This window comes from Pangasianodon hypophthalmus, chromosome 15, assembly GCF_027358585.1.
Source record: "Pangasianodon hypophthalmus isolate fPanHyp1 chromosome 15, fPanHyp1.pri, whole genome shotgun sequence".
NCBI lineage: Eukaryota > Metazoa > Chordata > Actinopteri > Siluriformes > Pangasiidae > Pangasianodon > Pangasianodon hypophthalmus.
The window spans coordinates 24050988-24073066 of NC_069724.1; the positions used below are offsets into that span (position 1 = coordinate 24050988).

Consider the following 22079-nt stretch of genomic DNA (forward strand, 5'->3'; position numbering starts at 1 on the left):
TGAGACGCGAGTCCCAGTAAGGCTTTCCTGCTTGATAAATTAAAAAAATATAAATTAAAAAAAGGAACAAAGAGCTTATGACAGCAGGAGCCACTGATTAATCCGATACTGCTGTAACTGAGCAAGCAAAGTTCTCCATCTCACTGCAGTACGGATGAATCACTGCAATTTCCAGAAGCACAAACACAAAATCCATTTGGCACCCAAGTGTATATCAAACTAAACTAAATCGAAGCAGTTGCGATATCTAGTATCCTTAGCGTTATCTATTTTGATCGAGCAGATGAAAACGTGTCAATAGGAAGAGAAACATATTTGCACCAGGTTCTGACAGGGACGTTTATCCGGTGTGACAGGAATTAACGCGAGCCGGTTCTCGAGGACGACGGGGCGTCCCCGGGGACAACGGCGCAGGTTTGAGAAGCTAGACATGTCCTTGCATATCCAAACACACACAATGTCACTGTCGGTTCTTTATATTTGCCATCATGGCAGGATAAACACAACCAGCTGAACTTTGTTAGGTTGTGGGGTTGATATTTGCTTTAGAGACAGAAGGACTGGCAATTGATTCCACCGTGAGACCACGTTTATTTATTTATTTATTCTGAACAGGCAATGACCATGATGTGTAAAGGCTTCAGTATACTTAATGCGAGGGTTATGTGAAGAAGAAACTACCTTCACGAGCTTACAAGCTTGCATAATGTCTGCGATTCCGTATTGGATGTTGCGTGCGAGAGCTCCAGTGCTGCAGGTGGCGCTGTTAAAATTTCATGACAATTTCCACGAATATGCGAAGAAGACTGCTGCTCCTAAAAGTCATCCATCTTGAAATGAATCGGCTTGGTCATGTGACGTTTGAAACGAGCCATCACCCACGACATCCGCAGTCATGTCATATTGTTTGTAGGAGAGACACAAATGTCTCCGCATGAAGCATGCTGAGGTTTTCAGGCTACTTCTACACTGTTTTATTCGCAACAGGTTTTACATGTAATCCTACGGGAAGCGGCCACAAGTTGTAAGTAATTTGATTTCTAAAAGTGATATCATATACCTTTTCTTTTGTCGAACAAAAATGTAAACTTTTCAGAAAAGTACCGAGCGACATCAAACACTTTTTACCTCCAACATGGAGGACAGAAAATAAGAAAAGAAGAAGTCTGGTTAGTGAGCAAATATGTGGATATTTACTGCATATTCTATTTGAGATATTTTAATGTTGCAACGTAACTTGACATAACAAAAATGTTAGTTTTAGTGCAATTTGATTACACTGAGAAAGTGATTCGACTCTGAAGCGACTCCACTGCAGGAAGTGAATCAAACATGAAATGTGTTCTGGGTTTTTGTAAATGCGAGCTGCTAAACTGATCCAACGGACAGAGATCCAAAGGACCGATGAAATAAACATTTCATAAAGGGATTTGTGAGGACATTTTCAGCCTTGTGAAAAGTTGCGCAGTGTGAACCTGAAACAAACCAAACATCAAACCAAAAGTATAAATTTCACTCTGATTTGGACTCAGCAGGTGAAAAAGCATCCTTCGCCTCCTCATGGTTTGTTTCATGCTACTCTAATTGGACCATGTCTACCAGCATGATGAGAAATAGGACCGGGGACAGCACTGGACAGAAAATTAGACAAGCTTTCATTGAACATTTAGAACAGAGAAATTGAAGCTAGCTACAGCTGAAATTTGCTGATCTACACACTTCTCCAAAACACAGGCCACTACTTACTACTGCTAAGAGAAACTCCACAGACTTACATGATGTAGGAAAATAATTTTGGAGGAAGCGTGAACTCTGTGAATGAGGAGTTAGACAGAAACATGTTATTGATGTGGAACATGAGCGAGTGTGTAATGTGAGTCAGCCAGCATCCAATTTCCTGTAGTATGTAGCATTTTATCCCGTTTAGCGTCCGCTGACATTTTCAATTACTGCACTTGCTGCGTGTAAGAATTGTGCAGGTTTAAGAGAGCACTTAATGTTTTCATACCATGAATACATCACCGGCCACAGACACTAACTAGAAACATGATTTCTGTTTTGTGTGTGTGTGTGTTTTTGCTCTCTGACTCAGGTGTGTTAAATTAAGAGTTAATGAACAAACAGCATGAAGACTTTCCCCTTATAATCAGTCAGACACTGATACTGGTGTCAGGGTTACCATTTCCTTTTACTCGCAAAAATGCGCCGATGCCAAGAGACGTCGATACGTGACATAAGCCTCGTGTAGGTCGCTGCACTAAAGAAACAGACGACATGAAATGACAGCGACCTGGACATGTTTCATGATGAATGATGGCAATCAACGCAAAGCAGACTGCAAACTGTGTTCTGTGAAAATATCGAGAGGAGGAACTAGTGCATTCTCCTACAAATCGACTGACCTGATAAAACTGCGTCTTTAATAGAGACATGCATTTGGTCTCCTTACAGAAAACTTCATCATATCAATGACGACACACTTCTTTTTTTGTGTTACTATAGAAATGATAACAAATTATAACAAGTGCATGTTATAGAAAATGAATAAACATCTTCTGAGCAAAAAAAAACAAAAAACAAAACACAACAATTACTACCAGTGTTAATTACTCTGCGACTATTACTTCTGGTTTATTCATGTTCACACATTTTTAATAATTGTAACTGTTAAATAAAGTCAGTTTAAACATTATCAGTAACAATTAATCTTTATAGGAGGCTTTAAACAAATCCTGAAATTGTTCATTATTCTCAATCATACTACTTGACTCCAATGCTTCACTGTCTGCTTGTTGTTCTTTCTCTGCTACTCTCTCAGGGCTCATTGGCGATGATTAGTTTCATGCCTCTAGCTCTCGTCTCATTCCCACGACCCACTTGCTGAAGTTTTTGTCTGTCAGCTTTAAATTAAACTTTGTGAGGCGTGTTACAGCATCCCATTAAGCTCGAGCACTTAGCCAGGTGCTTTCTTCTCTACACCTCTACAAACCGAGCAGTAAGCATTAATAATAATAATAATAATAATAAGAAGAAGAAGAAGAAGAAGAAGTCAATGATGCACTGTACGAAACTATGGCGAGTAAAGAATTCCTGACCTTTTTTTTGGCATGTTCATGTTGATGTGTTAGATGTTGCATTGGGAAGCAATGATAAAACCATGATAAACAAGATGCAGCATTATACACACATACACAGAGAAGTAGCATCATGCCGATTGCTGCTAGCAGGAATGATTTATTAATTAAAGCTTTGATAACATTAGGTTAAATTATCAGTCAAAATATTATAGTAAGCATGCATTGACAGTGGATTTGTGTACTGTATATAGGCTGTGTTCCTTCTGAAATAAGGCAATGGTCAAGTCAAAATGGTTGTTTTTTCTGCTTTCTATTCAAGCCATTTGGGATAAAGATATAAAAAATGAATATCTGCTAATCTTTTATTTGTGAGTATTTCTGGGCTTTGGCATTACAACCGTTCTTCTCAGATTTCTCTGATTACCAACCTGGCCGCGTATCCAGGGGACCATGACGAGCACAGATCTGAAGTGAATTAAAAACGTTACTGATATGTGGGTCTGAGTTTGTAACCAGTGTGTGGTTTAGTTAGGTCCCATCTATGTATGTATAACAAAGTGTCAAATCTAACACTTAAACCAAATAACGTTAATGGTAGAGAAAATTCAAACGTGATTAAATACGCTGTTTTTTTTTTGTTTTTTTTTGCTCATCGCTCAGACGCATCCAAACACTTCGGGCAGCAGATCGACAGTGAAAATGTCAGCCATGTGGACGTTAAACAACCAATTTGCAAAAGCGTTATATTGTAAATGTATTATGTTTTTTTCTTACTGTTTATTCAAAAAAAAAAAAAAAAAAATCACCTAAAAAATCCACCATCCAACTGAGTTTTTGTGGTTCCCGTTCCCGACTGCTAACACTGTTACGCCTTCATGTCTTGTCCTTAAACGTGAAATGGTGGAAATGCTCGTTTTTTCAGTTTTATTTTTTGTGTTTGTTCTAGATGATTAAATCATTAATCAAGATTTTTGTTAAAGGCAAATCAAGAACATGGAAAAAATCAATATCGCACAAGTCTACTGCGTGGGTTCCTGCTTGGCTTCCATCCCTGATTTTTCTACAAATCCTACAAATTCAGAATATCAGAATATGCCCCAAAAGTACTCCAAAATAAAAATGGAGTTATTCATTTTTATGTTTAAATGAATTAACTTTTGATTCAGAAAAAAAGAACACTTTTGACTTGACTGTTTCTATACCCTTCCTCTATAAAAACCACCGTTTATGAACCATGACCAAAAGTAAAACGGGCCTAACATAAATCCTTGCCTTCTTCAGTAACATGCATTTACCCCAAACAGAAAAAAACACACTGCCGTCTTGAGTGCGTAACACTCCGGGTTCTAAGCGTCTGTATTGTAGAACTTTCCCATGATGCTTTTAGTTTGTGGAGCTATTTCTTTGAGATGTGGGATTGTATCGAGGAATTTACCTGCTGCCTAATCTTCGGCCAGGACACTCTTGAAAACGAGATGAGCTCATCTCAAGAGGGACTCCTGGTTGAATAATTTTTAGATAAAGATACATACATTGTGATCAATCGTGAAACATGGCATTCTGGTCAATGCATGATTAACTTTTGACTTTTATATCAATTTTCTCTTGCGTAGGATGAAACAAGCATTTGCAGTCCAAAAAAAAGAAGAAAAGAAAAATAAATAAAAGCACAACGAGCACAGATCATGACCCGGTCTGCATTTTTTTTTCCTTTGTATGAGACAAAACCCCTTGATTTATTTTTTTATTTTTTTGGGTTAGACTTATCCCAATCAGAGCATCGTGGTTGTGTTTGCGCTGGGCTGAGCGTGTTGTAACCGGCTAAAGGGAAAGGAACGTACTTCCACACGATGCAGGAATTAAATCAGGAATTCCATCAGCAACATGACACATCACATCATCTCCGGGATTAGTTTTTAGATTTGACTGGCCTGATCACATCAGTGCTTATCTGCTATTGATTGCTTTTGACTCGGACGTCACGATGATGCAAAAGCAAGCCAGTGTGAACATGCCTGAGTTTCCAAACATACAGAAAAAAAAACAGAAAAACTAAAATCACAAGCAGTAGTGGCCGTGCCTTGGGAAAGATTTGATTACAATACCTTCAGAAACAAAAATAATATGCTGGACCAACAGTTATACTCATACTCAAGCGGCCGTATTCAGAGTTGAGTTAGACCTCAGACATAAGTCCAGATTTAAGTGCTATTCATAAGTCACATTAGCATTATTTTTAATTCGACAAATCAGCATAGCGAATTAACAGCATGATACAATAAGCTATATTTCACGCACACATTACAATTTCATTACAACATCATCTCGTGGCTTTGTTATGTCGTGTAACTGTCAGTGTACGATAAAAAAAATAATGTGCAAAACAATAGTCTGTGCTGGATCAAGTGCTATTTTATAAGCTTCTTTTATCTTTTTATAAGAGTGAGGAAGCAATTTTGTTAAATGAAACCAGATGCTGCAGTGATTATTGTGATAATTACAACTAGGACTTATCATGCAGCAAATGTTCTGGCAATAGACTAGACTCCTGTAGGATTTATTTCAATGCTCACCATATTCTCATTCAGATATCATCATAATCATTTTTTTATTTCTTTGTTTTTAAATTGTCTCTTGTTTTTATGTTTATATTGCATCATGTTACAGTTGACAGCAGTGTTACAGTTCTTCAGTCTGCATTTTCAGGGTTTAAAGCCAGGCGCTTTGTGTTTAAAGGCAGTGGTCTAAAAAGGCGGACGCTTCTTCTCAAGAAAACCCTCCGAGGCGTGAAATACACACAGCTAATTTTTATAATTTGACTGTGGAACTCAGAAAATCGACTCACGCTGCCTTCAAGTCCTATCAGAAATATCGTAATAAATGGCACCACAATGGCGTAATTACAACTCAGGAACTCGTATGTTTCTGTGAGCCCTGATTTTCCGAGTTGTGGGCGTGTCAATAAGGAAAAGTCATGACGGCTGCCAGTATAAGTGTGACGTCTACAGCAGACTGTAGGATTTAAGCTGTAATAATGCATGTGGACTACTCAAGTCTTCATTTTCTTTCAGTACAACTAACTAAACTTCTTGTCATTGATGCTATATAAAAATAAATAAAAACAAAAGAAGCTTTCTCTTGGCCAAACTCACTCGAACACACACCACGTCGCCTCTGAACTTCCGAGGAAGACTCGAAGGCAGCGTGAATCATCTGCTGAGCCGATCTGTGAATACGCTTAAACTCTCACATAAATACTCTCATGTATCTTGGACTGACTCTGAATACGGCCCTTGAAGCTGTTTTTGCAGGCATTAATGTAATTATAACGTATATGATAGGTGCATGCTATGTTAGTAATAAATTCACATTCTTCTCATATGCTTAGAGGAAAAACGGTATACTTCGCGTTGACTGGTCACAGTGAACCTGCTGATCATTTGTCATAGCTGCTGCAAAATTAAAAAGTATTCGTAATTATTACATGCGGCATGCAGTTTGTCAACATCTGAGGAAACTTTTGTATATATTACTCATAGATATACGCTTGAAATCTGAAATTTGATCGTGAAATTACAGGTTTTAATTGAAGACATTTGGATATTTATATTTATTGGAAGGTCTAACTGAAATACCCCAGTAATTTACCACATTTTCTGGACCTTAAGTTGTAATTTTGTCATTAATTTAACTGTAATCCTGATTATTAGTGTATTTATGGTAGACATGCTACTCCAGGAGTTAAGGTAGTTTCCTTATGCTTTTATTACTAAATGCTAATACAAATTATACAATAATGCAACAGATATGTGTTTTTTTTCTATAAGAAGACCAAATTCATGTATTAAATTTACACTCCGGAGTGAATGATCGTCCAGAAAATATGATAAACTAGCAATAAAAAACAATAATCTCCTGCAATGTTTAATCATGTAGACTTATTCATACTTACTGTTTTTTTTTTAAATAAATTAAAAGGTCAGAAAGGTCATAGTGACCTAAATCTTTACTATTTAAACCATTAGGTGATGGAGAATATCAAGCCAAAGTCCCTCTAATGTTCACAGTATAACTGCAAGATTTAATGTAATGTAAGCTTAAGATAAAATTACTTTTAGAAATGTGACATTTTCTGTTATATATCAATCTCAAATTACTGATTTTACTAAACATCCAGAATTACTTTTAGTGCAACTGAAATAAAGCGTTGTATCTTCAACACGTTTCAGTATTATAAAGCTAAGTGTTAAGTTATATTTGGGCTTACTGTAACGTAGCATTGCACTGAGTTGAAATTATTTTTAAAAACAAGTACAAGTGAAAAAAGTATCTCTAATTTTACCTCTAACTTGAAGTTGTGACTTTATTTTGTTCCGTATTCTTGGTGTAAATGTCCAGACACGATCGGTATCACATGCTTTAATTTAAAAGCAAAATGTAGCAAATTTCTCACCTTTAAATTTTTTTTCACACGTTTTAAACAAATCTAAATAGCTTTTTGAAATTTCTAGGCATAAAAACTCATGATGTATATTAATAAATACTAGTATAATTAAGTTTCAAAATGAATGAATGAAAATGTATTTAAAAAATGTAGAAAAAAATAGAAAAAGTAGCACATTTCCATTATTGCATAAATAAAAATAAACTAAAATATATATTAAGGTAAAAGGAAAAAGGTTAAAATCAAAGTCTAAAGTGACTATGCAAATCAAATATGGATAAATCCTAATCGATCTGAATCTCTGAATGTTTTATTTTCTTTCTACCGTATTTTCCAGACTATAAAGCTCATTTTCTTGACCTTTAGGTTATAAGTTTGCCATAAAATTAGTATTAGTGTATTTACGGTAGGTGTGCTATTCCAGAATGATGGTAATGTTATGGGAAAGAAAAGTACTGCCAGTTAGCAAAACACTAAAAATCTAACAACTAGCATGATCACAGCATTAAATATTGCTATAATTTTTTAGCAGTAATGAATAAATATATATATATATATATATATATATATATATATATATATATATATATATATATATATATATATATATTTATAATATATACATAACATAACAAAACACTGTATACAGTAAAACCCCTGTATCTGCTGTTTCAGTTACTGCGGTTTCCAGAAATACGGTAAACATTCATAATTTAAATTGCGCACAGTTCTGAGTAATATGCTGAAATCTCGTGGACATAGCTCTAACATTAAACATCCCTTTGTCCAGAGTATCTACGCTGTATACGCTACCCAGCCCTTAGTCAATTAGTATCCGTCTCGGTTATCAGATCAGCTCTCATGGTATTGCAGTGCATGTGCTTGAGTAACCCTTATTTTGCTTAATAATGGCCCCAAAGCACAAGAGTAATGATGCTGGCAAATCGGATGTGCCAAAGAGAAGTTGTAAAGTGCTTCATTTAACTGAAAAAGGTGACAATTCTCGATTTAATAGGGAAAGAAAAACAATTATATGCTGAGGTTGCTAGGATGTACGGTAAGAACGAATCTTCTATCCGTGACATTATGAAAAAATAAATTTTTAAACTATATTATATATAGTGTTTGCTACTATCAGCAGTTTCAGACACCACTGGGGGTTTGATCCCCCGCGGATACGGGGGTCCTACTGTATTTTATTTTTTATCGAAGCAGAGAAAATTTCAGCATGTATCCGAATGATTGTCTGGAAAATACGGTAATGTCTGAAGAACTGGCCCGGAGCTAAAGCTATTTAAGAACTTTAAGGACCTTTTTCTTGTCAGTACTTAAACTCCCTAACACAAGAGGGCGCTGTAGGCAGCTGTGAGTGGACGCTGTGGTTGGAGGGAGAGATTTCGGGGTGGTGCTCATACCCAGGATAGGAACGTGGATCGGAGGCTCATGCAGGTGAGAACCTGCCTCCGTCCGCTCACTGTATTTCCACTCGGGTTTGACATTAGACCAAAATATCAGCAGGACAACCAAACCTTGGCCAGGATGTTCACATGCACCTCCTCCCTCCCTCACACACACACACACACACACACACACACAGGCAGTTACAGCTAATAACACTTTTTTTAACTATACTTTAGCTCATTTAATCTGTCGGATTCACAGATAAGAGGAAATAGACAGGAGGATAGACAGGCATACGCAGGAGGCATGCAGCATGATGGCAGACGAGTGTGATGAGGGAACACTGAACGGACGAAGACGAGGTCGAGGAAAGTGTGTGTGCGGTCTTACCGATGCGGTCAAGGCGGTCGATGGCGACGGTCTCGAAGGCGCGTCGCATCATTGGGTATTCCTCCAGCACTTCATTAAAATGATCGACGGAGAGAGAGAAGAGGCGGCAGTACGTGTCGGCGCGGACGCTAGCCGTGCGACGTCCTTTCGTCAGGAGGCAGATTTCTGCAGGAAACAGGAAGAAACCATCCACCTTTAAGTTTTATATACACAAACTGGTTAAACACAACACAAAGTTTTAATCAGTTATTACGGACGGAGGAGAAACACTTCAGTGTAACGTTAGAGCACAAAATTCACAGCCAAATAACGAGCAGTTATATAAATAAATCGTTAAAAATGTAGGAACAGATTGATGCCATTTTTTCTCAAACTCGTCAGTTTTTCAGTACTCGTCAATACTGATACTGATACTTAATATTAATAACTCAGTGACATCATGGAACATTTCATTTAGCTCTGTTTGTCTTTCCTCGGGTTAAACTGTGGCAATAAAAAGCTCACACAAATACACTTCTGTTTTCACTCCATCTGAATCCCTCGCTGTCGATGACCGATAACTCATCAAGATTAATGTTAAGATTTATCATCAGATTTATGTTAAGATTTATCATCAGATTTATGTTAAGATGTTACAGTCATTAGCGCAACACACAGTGTCACCTGCTATCGGATGTTCGTATCAAACCGATACCCGATACTATTATCAGTATCGATTTATCCCTATAAAAAAGATGTATACTTTCCTGCCATGGCAACAGAGCTGATTAAAAATTACATATCAATAATTCTCGTTTCTCTAACGTAGATCTGGTCAAAAATGTAGTCACAGTTAGTAAACATTAACGGTTTGCTGTTGTGCAAACAAACAAAAATAAGGAAGCGAAATAGATTTTATAGGCTAGAAAGTGTCAAAATATAGTTAATTAATTAGTTAATTAATTAGTTAATTAGATTATAACCTGAAACATACAGTAACTAACCTTGGATGCCTGTAACAATCTGTAACAATACCCCGGTGTTAATTAAAATAAATCAATAAATAAAACACAAATAGTGCAGGACCATGTTCTTAGAGACGTAAACATAGGAACAACTGTACAATATGAGCTTGTTGATAAGAGGACTTTCTCGAATATTAGCTAGTCTGCTTGCTTCATATCATTTAATGATATAAGTCACTGAGTTCCTCAGTCACAACCTGAGAGGCTCATCGTCATCGCAGGAAAGCGCTCTTAACAAAGTGCCCAGGCGTGAACGGTAGACGGATTAGCTGTGAAATAAAGCGTGTGTGTGGAGAGAGATGAAATCTGTAGCGTACATACATCTATAAATAAAGGTTCTTTATCAGAACGGAATATCAGATTGGCTCCTTCACGCCTGCGGCGCCATTTATCATTCTGTCCATAAGTTAATGACTCTGAAAGCTAAAGGCTGCTGCTGCTGTTGAACAGCTGCACGATGCAGCGGCACACGACGCCACGGCTTATTTAAAGCAACCAGACATTTGTGTTCTTATTGCTTCGCTTTTCTGACGTTTAAAAATACCACAGACATGTCGACACGATGGTTTCAAAGTTTCCTGAAGTTTCTATATGTAACATACGTATACTACTGGGTAGAGCCGAGTCAACTGTAACTTCTTTACGCACATATACTGTACACGTGCGTCATTTCTCCATGTCTGTTTGAAAACAAACAAACAAACAAACAAACAAATGAACAGCAGGATTCGTCCATTCTAATTGGAGACATTTGTGAAAAATCGACAGTTAAAAAAAAAAAGAAAGAAAGGAACCAGAAGAATTTTTCTAATATTTCTAGTTTGATTTTTCTACCATTATTTTTCCTTACCTCTGTGAAATCTGTCTAGTTGTGTACATTTATCTCTATGGTTTTCAGAGTTTGTTTGTGAGAAGCATGGGCGTGGCCTGCAGTACACCTGTAACACCTCTTATAACTGCACAGGATCTTGCTCCAGAGCGTTAAGAGCAGCGGAAGGTGGCAGCACTGAGACCGAAAAGACGTACACCATTTTTACACCAAAAGATTTTCATTCGCTTTACCTCATGAACAGGACACACACCTTTTCATTTTGCATCGATGTTCAGTTTAGTTTCTGCTCTTCCCGGAGTCACGCCACGGCTATCAATATCAAAGAGCACATGCAAAACCCTTTCATTTACATACTGTTTTCTATCCTTACTTTGCATCTAACGTAATCCATGCAACTATTCATTGTAAATCGGTCAGGCAACACGCCTATGCAAATTAGCAGAGTCGTAAATCTTGGCTTTAGTGGCATGACTATTTCTTTAGCAAGAGAATATCCATACTATTTTGTTTTTTTTCCCAAAATGGTTTAAAATTCATACTTCTCCAGGTCTAACACTGAGTGAGTTGAAATAGATAAAATAGATGAAATAGATAAAAAATAAAAATAGAGATAAAAATCTCTTTTTTCAAGCGAACCCTGGCCAAGAAGGCAGTGCAGGACACTGCTACCGACATTCTGACACAGAACATAACAAATAACGCTTAAAATAGTGCTTCAATACCATTAAAAACAAGAGAGTGCACACCGAAATGATTCCTTTATAAATAGCTTCAAAACTGATAATAGAAATAAATCCATACACTATATGGCCAAAAGTATGTGGACCCCTGACCATCACACCCATATGTTAGAAGCACAAAATTGTATAGAATTACAATTTCCCTTCACTGGAACTAAGAAGCTCAAACCTGTTCCAGCATGACAATGCCCCTGTGCACAAAGCGAGCTCCATGAAGACATGGTGTGTGAAGGTTGGAGTGGAAGAACTCGAGTGTCCTGCACAGAGCCCTGACCTCAACCCCACTGAACACCTTTGGGATGAACTGGAACACCGACTGAACCCCAGACCTCCTCAACATCCCAACATCAGCGCCTGACCTCACTAATGCTCTTGTAGCTGAATGAACACAAATCCCCACAGCCACGCTCCAACATCTAGTGGAAAGCTTCCCAGAAGAGTGGAGCTTATTATAACAGCAATAAAGGGGGGAATAAATCTGGAATGAGAAGTTCAGCAAGCACACCTGTGTGTCATGGTCAGGGGTGCACATACTTTTGGTCATTTAGTGTACGAAGAAAGTAGAGATCACAATGATGAGTATTGCTTCTAGCGTTGTTTTATGAACCTTAAAGCTGAATGATTTCAATGCTGTTTGTGCACATACAAAATATCACCATAATCTAAAACCGGTTAAAAGCTGGCATTTTGAACATGTTGGGCAAAACGAGTACTATTCCGAAAATAAAAACCCAGTTTTAACTTTTTTTTGGTTATTTGTTCTGTGTGAAGATTAAATTCATTCAATTAAATGTTTTTCCAGACTTTCCAGACTTACACAAGAGCCTAGTTTGAGGAGGTTTATCTTTTTTGGCACTGTTTGAAAAAATCTAAGATTTTAGAAGAAGATGGAGCAACACTACGAATGAATTTTACAACACGAAACAAAGCTCAACTTCTCCAATCAATCATTTTCAATTCTGAGATCATTTTGAGTGCCAAAAAATATGAAATGTTTGTTACTATTTTAAAGTAGTTTAAAAGTTCATTACAAAGTCTAAAAGCATGGCTTTGGGGCAAACGGGACACAACATGACACAGTTATTTTCACACAGCTCTTTTTTTCCTCCTCTGAGTGAACTTTTCGCCCCTGAAGTCTGACTCAGAGGTCAGAGGTCTTATATTACAGACTCAAGGGCGTTTAAACATCAAGTGGAAATGGGCTTGTGCGCTGCTTGGGGATTGGAGCACAGCCATTTTTGTGAGTGCAGGACCGGTCTGGAGATCATACCCAGTCATGCGTGAGAGTACGAGTGTGCACGCCTCGGCTGGAGCTCAGAGTTACGAGAGCGCCGGATAAGATGTTTCATGTTACCTTGAAAAGGCATGTCTGAGGACAACACACTCCTTCCAACATACACACCATGTGACTAGTCTGTGTGTGTGTGTGTGTGTGTGTGTGTGTGTGTTTCTATCCGCACTCTCCAGCTGAGAGCGAGAACACGGTGTACGAGCGTTTTAATATGGACGCAGTGTTTCTCCCGATGACTCCGGCAAATAACCGTTCCCTCTCTAATTGGTTCATTAGCCTTGAATCCCACTTTCGCAGAAATGATAGTGAAGAAATGTGGAGATGGAGTGGAGCGGAGAAGCACCGCTGCGATAAAAAACATTCTGACGAGGTTCCATCTGCGGCTGTAATCGGCTTGTTGTCTACAGCAGACCTTATAACACAGCATATCCAGCAATATCTAACCTGTCTGAGTCATCATGAAGCCAAAACGTACCACAAATTTAATTAAAATATCTTCACTGCCCAGGAGGACTGTCAACACAAGAGCTGACCCTCACTCTCAAGCTTTACGCTGAGGAATAAAACACTCCGTGTCATGCTGTTACAGGAAAATAATCAACTACGGTGTGGTGTGATAAAGTGGTGTCACTGTTACCAAGCCAAAGTTGATTATTTTCCTAAAACAGCACGTCCTGAAGTGTTTTATTTCTCTTACACCACAGCAGTTTACCAATGATTACAATGCTTAATTTATTACGTAATGACAAGTCATATTTTTTATCCGATTATGATTACAAAACAATTTAGTTCCTGCTGTCGTTCCCTCACCAGCCTCTCTTTTTTATCTCTCTCGTGAAGTTTTTTTTGTAACATTTTGAAAATTCACAAAGTGTAAACTCTGTCCTGAAGATGTCTTGAAGCTCTGACACTGGAGACTCCTTCCATAAATTTTACAGAAAACTTAGCCATGTAAATTGCTATTATTATTATTATTTTTAATTTGTCTTTGATTATGCAATGCGTCCTTCCATACACGTCCCTACAAGTGAATTATTTTTATCAAAATAAATTTACTCGAATTTCTCTCATTTTTCCCAAGGGTGCCAATAATTTTGGAACAGACCGTAAGTTTTAAGGGACCCACCTCAATTCTGGCTGTAAACACCAGACATGAAACACCTGAAAACAGCACAAGAGTTTTGAGAGTCACGGAGGAACAAATGATATGTTTTCATACCCAACACTGACTCCGCCTCCATCTGCATCACTCCTCACTTTAAACCTCTGTATGTAATCTTAGATAAAAACTGCGGTTGTCAAATCTTACCATGTTTGTGTGTCAGAATCCACATGTAGAGTGTGTGTGCGTGTGTGTGTGTGTGTGTGTGTGTGTGGTATAACACAAAGGTCAGTAAGTGCATGATGGCCTTCTATAAGAATGAAGAAGAGATTGCCTCCTGACATATCCGTCTGTTTTAACACACACACTCACACACACACACACACACACACACACACAGGGGTAAAAATACCAGGAGCAGATGGACGTTTCGCTGAAGCAGGTGGCCAGCATCGTAACACACTGCGCCGAAGCCGAACACAACCTTCGTGTCACGTAACACGAGCATCAAAAGGCATTCTGTTTTGCTCCATCCGGCCCGGATTACATAAAGGATACGAAACGAAGCGAGGCGGTTTGTGTGTGTGTGTGTGTGTGTGTGTGTGTGTGTGTGTGATATAACAGGTCAATAGCGAGGGCAGGATGTGATTATACCACACTACAATTAAATGAACAACACATTACACACCTGATTATTAATAAAAGCCTCTTGGTTTTGAGTATGAAAATACCGTGAATGAGTCACAGCGTGATGATGTCACAGTTTTCAGAGCTTCATTAGTAACTCAGACAGACTTGCTGATGAGGTGATGAGGTTTCCGACGCTGTGTGACACACTGTTGGACAAACCGAGCTAAAAACAGCTGTAGTTCCAAACTAAACCTCAGTCACTCCACACTGGTGTCAGACTCAGGGGGCGTGGCTTAAAGTCTGATGTCAGAGTTCTACATTAGAAGTGATTTGGACATTCATCTATCCAGATATTTAATAAAAATGAGACTATTTACACTTATACTACATAAGGTATAACATAACCACACCACTGTAGACCCCATGAAGTATGAACTACATTTACACTGGAATTATATTTAAATTTAAAGAGTTAAAGAGTTCACATAAAACATTTAAGTCCATTTCAGTCTAAGTGAAATGTCTCGTCTCTCATAGAAACAGGAAATGAGGAGCAGACAGATGAACGTTATATAACTTTATATAACAACATGAGTAACAAGCTGAATTGCACCTCAATGAGAGACAGAGAGAGAGAGAGAGAGAGAGAGAGAGAGAGAGAGTGTGTGTGTGTGTGTGTGTGTGTGTGTGTCAGTGTTTCCTGATGTATCTAAATTTAACAAATTAGAAAACGTCATTATATGAGAGTAAAAAATAAATGTGGTCATTGGTAAATTGCTGTGGTATAAGAAAAATAAAACGTTAGGGACGTGCTGTTATGGGAAAATAATCAACTTCAGGGTGGTAACAGTGACTCCGCTTCATCACACCACCCTGAAGTTGATTCTTTTTTTATAACAGCACAACATGGAGTGTTTGATCCTCTTATACCCCAGCAATTTTGCCAACAATTACAATTTATTTTTTATTAAAGAATGACGCATCATACTTTTTATCCATTTTATCCAACTTAATTTCTGTTCTCACTTACATTAGAGCAGCTATAAACAGTCGTTCCCTCACCAGCCTCTCTTTTTACTCTCTCTTGAAGTTAATAAGACAAAAAAAAAAAAAAAATGCAGCTTGTCATGTTACTGAGAAACCGCAAAGTGTAAACTTCTCCGTCCTGAAGATGTCAGAAAACGTAAAGTTACAACTTTACCTCCGACTGTTACAAAGCACTGACACTGGAGACTCCTTCCATCAGTGTTAAACAAACGTCTCTTTACAGAAAATTTCACCATATCAGTGATTACACATATTTTTAAATCTGTTTATTATTAGTTTATTAGCGTTATTTTATTATTAATTATTAGCTTCTGCCATACACGTCCTTATGAATGAGCTGTTACTATGGAAACGATAACGTTTTAGAATGAGCGCATTAATATGAACCTGTGATTTGAACAAGAAATGAGTGATGTGATCACATGAGTGATCCCTGAAGGTATTAATGCAGCACTGTAGGAGTTTATTCAGCAAGGTCAGAGGATTATGAAGGACAAAATATCCCTTTCTTAAAAAGAACAAAATTTACAGCAGGCAGGAGTTTTCCACTGACCTCCAAAGTACGATCCGTCTGTCAGCTTCATCTCCTTGTTGTGCTTGGTGATGACACTCGCGACGCCGTGCTGGATGAAGTACATCTTCTTCCCCACGGTGCCCTCGCGGATGATGTAATCGTTGGGCTGGAAGACCTCGAACTTCAGCTTGCTCAGCATTCCGGTGACGAAGTTGGGATCGGCGTTGGCGAACAGAGGCATGGTGGCTACCAGTTTCCTGCAGTTAAAGTTAACGATCTCCTGCAAAAGGCATGAACAGAAAAAAACAAATCAGGGCCCAGCGTTCCAAAAGCACCGCAGCACTAAGCTCAGCGTTAACTGGTAAAGCGAGCATCACACTGAACTCTCTCTCTCTTCCAGTTGATTATTAGCAATATGCTTGGTATAAATGTAGTGCCGTCCGATCACGTCTGATCACAGAGTGTCGTCTGATCACAGAGTGTCGTCTGATCACGTGCTTCAATTAAAGAGACAAGACTCAAAGAATATCTTAGAATTTGTACAGAGGAGTTAACATCATCAATATCACAAATTTAAATAAAAAACTTCAATAGTGACCTAGAAATAGTACGAAATCCTAAACATTAAATACTCAAGACGTCATTTTCAAAACTCTTAATCTTTCTGTTTATTTCAATTATGTGGGAAAAAATTCCCCAGATTTTCATTGTGGTCTCAGACTTTATCACCTAACTGTGAAAATCACAGCCAAAAAATAGCATATCATTATCTGTGAAAGTTTTTTTCTGCTGCTTGCTGTCAAATCTTTGTCTTTTTCTGTCTCTCTGATGTCGAGTCCATCACCACGAGCCCAAAATTTACCCATCACTCCTCTCACAGCAGGGTTCTGTTTCCATGACGTGAAAAGCTTTTTTTTTTTTGTACAACAGGAGTGTTAAGACACAATTTCCTCACCCAATGTGTAACACACACACACACATAGTTCTCTTAGGCAAGAGCGTGACCGCAATCACGAAGGAGGAATAATGAGTTTGACAGCAACATCCAGTCCTGGACCTCCACGAGGGGAAAACGGCTAGAGACTTCGCCTATTTAAAGCAGGTTTGTCACACGGCAGAGCGTTTAAAAATAGAGGAGAAGACAGAGAGAAGAAAAGAGACAGAGAGAGAGAGGGAGGGAGCGAGGGGAAAATGGTGTTGCAGAAATAAAGCAGTAAATATTCTGTTGCCTTGCTGCGTCATCGTGTTCGCTCGTTCTGCCTGCAGTGTTACACTCAACTTTTATGCTGTATAAGGAAAGCTACGACAGTTCCAGTGCTAACGCTAGACTGGTGTAAACAACGCCGTTACACAAATATCTACAGTATACACAAATATTCTTTATTTCAGGTGAAAATCAAGGCTAATGATACACAAATTAACCAGCTCATTTATTCCACTACAGAAATGCCATGTTAGCTAGCGTTCAGTAAAATCAGTAAAAATCATGAACATATTTTATTTATTTATTTATTTAAAATGTCTCTGTTTCCTTTTTACTGCTGTTTTATTCTCCCTCTCTCGAGTGGCTTTATTAGCCCAAAAAAAACAACATAACTTTATATATTACTAACAAAATGTAAAAGAAAGAAAAAGAAAAAAGCGGAAGTTAAAAAACAAACACAATTTTTAAAAATCAATACAACATTGAAACATTTTGTTTAGTTTTTACTTTTTTCTTGAATGATTCTCTCAACACAACGGTTCGATATCTTACACACGCACCACTGCGTGAGATGGTCCAGGCGTTTCTGTTGCCAGGTTTAAGAAATATTTTCTCGCTAATAAATCGTGCGATCCGTCCAATTTTTCACACACTGCTTTAGATGATAGTTCACATTATTCATGCTTTAAAAAAAAGCATTTAAAGATGCAGTAAACCTCTAGCGTTTGCGCTTTATTACTTTTAACGATTAATACACAATACAGCATCATGAAGAAGTAAACTGAGAAGACTTAGGTCTGTATTTCAATTTGTTTATTCTTAGTTTATCCTTTTTCAGTTATGATCTCCAGTCAGTGAAGGACATTTCCTACACTTCATATCCGTAACACTATAATCTCTTCAATAATGTATATAACAAGCATCAACTACACCTTCGTCCAGATATCTTTTATACTACTTATTACATCAAAATTCACTTTTGATGCTTCGTTTAAAAACGACGAAACGTTCGGCGTGATGTCAAACCTGTGACCTCTGTTCCATAAACTGCTGTACATCTGTAAGATTAACGTACAGAATGTACAGGAAGTGCACTTTCCATTTGCTGTCTAATTTCCAAAGCTGAGCTAAGAGCAACACTTTCAGCTGTATTAGGAAGGAAAGAAAAAGCACCGCTACTCCTTTCCCGGCTGATGCGTTTCGGCCTCGTGTGCGTCAGTACATGTTTTTAAAGAACAGAACACACACTCTTCAGAAGGATGTGATTTTTTTTCTTTTTGTATTTTAACTAAATCCTCTCACAGCGTTATCATGACTGCAATCTTCATGCTGTTTATTATTTCTGGGAACGAATGTGAGACGAGTGAGGTTCTGCAAACCTGAGTATCCGTGCCATATATTGTCTTATGATATTATTTATATATTTAATTTAAATGAGCTGTATGCCATGATATTCTCTGCAATGTACATATGAAATGAGGCTTTATGTTTGTAGCTGTCATTCTAACACCTCGTTTAATCCTGTGCTAGGAACTCAATACCTCCCATAACACCATCGGAAGCGTCACTGACACGACACGTCCTTTTAAACATCCTGTCATACTGTTTACCGTCCTGAGTTTTAAACTCAGACTTGGTGTTGTTTTGATTTCAGCAGAAGACAGAAGAAAAGAGCGAGTGATATACTGTATATTACCTTATTTCTGTATCTACAGGTCTTTGTATTGCTGGTAAAAGACAGCATAATCTTTCCATATGCAGGAACGCAGAGTCCGTAAAAATATGTGATGGACACTACAGATTCGCACGGGATTAAAATCCCAGAGGTACTTCGCTCATAATTACATTACCCAGCTCCGCTACGTGTAAAACTAATCCCATCCGAGTAGGGCTAAAGACAACTCCATACATCAGGAATCGCAGGGACGTCTATCTGGATGAAATATTCACTGCACCTTATGCTTCATGAATCGTGGTGGATATTTTGATCAGGAATTTTCTTAAAGGTAAAGGTAGGGAAAATATCTGCTGAGATCTTGATCTCATGTAGGAGTCCTAAAATGTCTTTTTAACGTCTTTTTCAGAATTTTTTTTGCCCCAAATTTGATCCGATTATTCCCAATAATCACATCCACTCGTCCTAAAATATACCTGTGGTCTGTGTGTTAGCTGGTCACTTGCATGAAAAGCATAGCTAGCTGTTACGCTACGTCGATTACGTGATTATGACAACATGAGAGGGCAAAAATATATTTGATTTTTCTCCAGTTTGATCTTCGAACATGCAAGACAGTGTCAGGTAGGTGTTATACGTGCTTTATACCTCTTTCAGAGGGTCGTTGAGCTCGTTCAGGATGTTGTCCTCGTCGAAGATCTTGCCCTGGTAGCGATGCTCGTAGTAGTCGTGGATCTTCTGGCGCATGTCGGCCGGGAGCTTGTGGAACGACATGTACTGCTCCACTTGCTTATACTGAAGAAGGGATAGAGAGATTACATGAGAGAGAGAAAGTAGTCGGTGGGTTAGGAGCAGGTAGCAGGTGTATCGGAAGAATGGCTGCAGGCTCGATGAGAGTGTGTGTGCGTAAGTTCGGCTCTAGTAATGTTGGAGAAGGGAATGTCTCATACACCTGCTCACTGCTCCCGTACACACCTATACACACTTATACACACACCTATACACACTTATACACACCTATACACACCTATACACACCTATACACACTTATACACACCTATACACACTTATACACACCTATACACACCTATACACACTTATACACACCTATACACACTTATACACACCTATACACACCTATACACACTTATACACACTTATACACACACCTATACACACTTATACACACTTATACACACCTATACACACTTATACACACCTATACACACTTATACACACACCTATACACACCTATACACACTTATACACACACCTATACACACTTATACACACCTATACACACTTATACACACTTATACACACCTATACACACTTATACACACCTATACACACTTATACACACTTATACACACCTATACACACTTATACACACCTATACACACTTATACACACACCTATACACACTTATACACACTTATACACACCTATACACACTTATACACACCTATACACACTTATACACACACCTATACACACTTATACACACTTATACACACCTATACACACTTATACACACCTATACACACTTATACACACCTATACACACCTATACACACTTATACACACCTATACACACTTATACACACTTATACACACCTATACACACCTATACACACCTATACACACTTATACACACCTATACACACTTATACACACCTATACACACACCTATACACACTTATACACACTTATACACACCTATACACACTTATACACACACCTATACACACCTATACACACTTATACACACTTATACACACTTATACACACGTATACACACCTATACACACCTATACACACCTATGCACACCTATGCACACCTATACACACTTATACACACTTATACACACCTATACACACCTATACACACCTATACACACTTATACACACCTATACACACCTATACACACTTATACAACACTCACATCGTGTACTGTTCTGCTCATTAACTGGCAGCTTTTTTTTTTTTTTTTTACATCAGGCCGTGATAATGACTCAGATTTTGGATGCATTCTTTCTTTAAAGATCTGAATATTTAGGAATGCTCCGGAAAGACAAAGCTTTGGCGTTAATGCGAGTGCACTTAGTAACCTAACAGTGCTCAATAATTAGTCCTGCGTCTCTTACAATTCCACTGCCACGGGCAATTAGTCAGACGGACGCAGACAGACAGGAAGACAGATTGTCTCCGACACTCAGAGTGAAGCTTAGAAAGACAGAGAGGATGAAGAGGGATTTAAAGTGTCAGCATGAGGACAAACTGATCCTGGATCAGACCTCGCTGTGTGGCTCAACATGCTGATTCAGAAAGTTAATGAATGAGGATTTAATACTGAAATTGTGCATATCGGTATTCTAAAGCAGAAGTTACACAAGAGGTGTGTCTCAGTTACTCATAATTCTGACCTTGAACCTGATTTGATTTTTCTTTGTGTATTATCGAGTGAGTGTCTGACAGCTTGATGTAACCACAATATATCACACTGAAATTTATGTTCTGAGCTGTAAATACACTCACATAAACTATGGAATTTCATTCGAGGACAATATTAAATACATAAATAAAGACTCTATTAATTCCTTCATAATATCGACCCTTTAAATCCTCTTTGCTAATCTCGAGGGGTGATAAAATTCTGAATGAACTGTAAGTGTATTAATAAGAATAGTATTATATTTGTAAGTGAGCTGTAACTGTAGCAGATGA

General features: G+C 38.1%; 1 protein-coding gene across 3 annotated transcripts in view; it reads right to left on the bottom strand.

Annotated features, from left to right (window-relative positions):
* Window positions 1-22079, bottom strand: part of LOC113535403 (potassium/sodium hyperpolarization-activated cyclic nucleotide-gated channel 1) — a 112842-nt gene that overhangs the window by 4648 nt on the left and 86115 nt on the right. The window contains exons 5-9 of one of the 3 annotated variants that reach the window (XM_026928670.3): window positions 20000-20146; window positions 16512-16752; window positions 9313-9477; window positions 6482-6529; window positions 4513-4576 (exon numbers count right to left, since the gene is read on the bottom strand). In XM_026928670.3, coding sequence (XP_026784471.2) covers window positions 4513-4576; window positions 6482-6529; window positions 9313-9477; window positions 16512-16752; window positions 20000-20146 — 665 coding nt within the window. The remainder of the gene's footprint in view (window positions 1-4512; window positions 4577-6481; window positions 6530-9312; window positions 9478-16511; window positions 16753-19999; window positions 20147-22079) is intronic. The other 2 variants (XM_026928671.3, XM_026928669.3) reach the window with 2 other exon arrangements.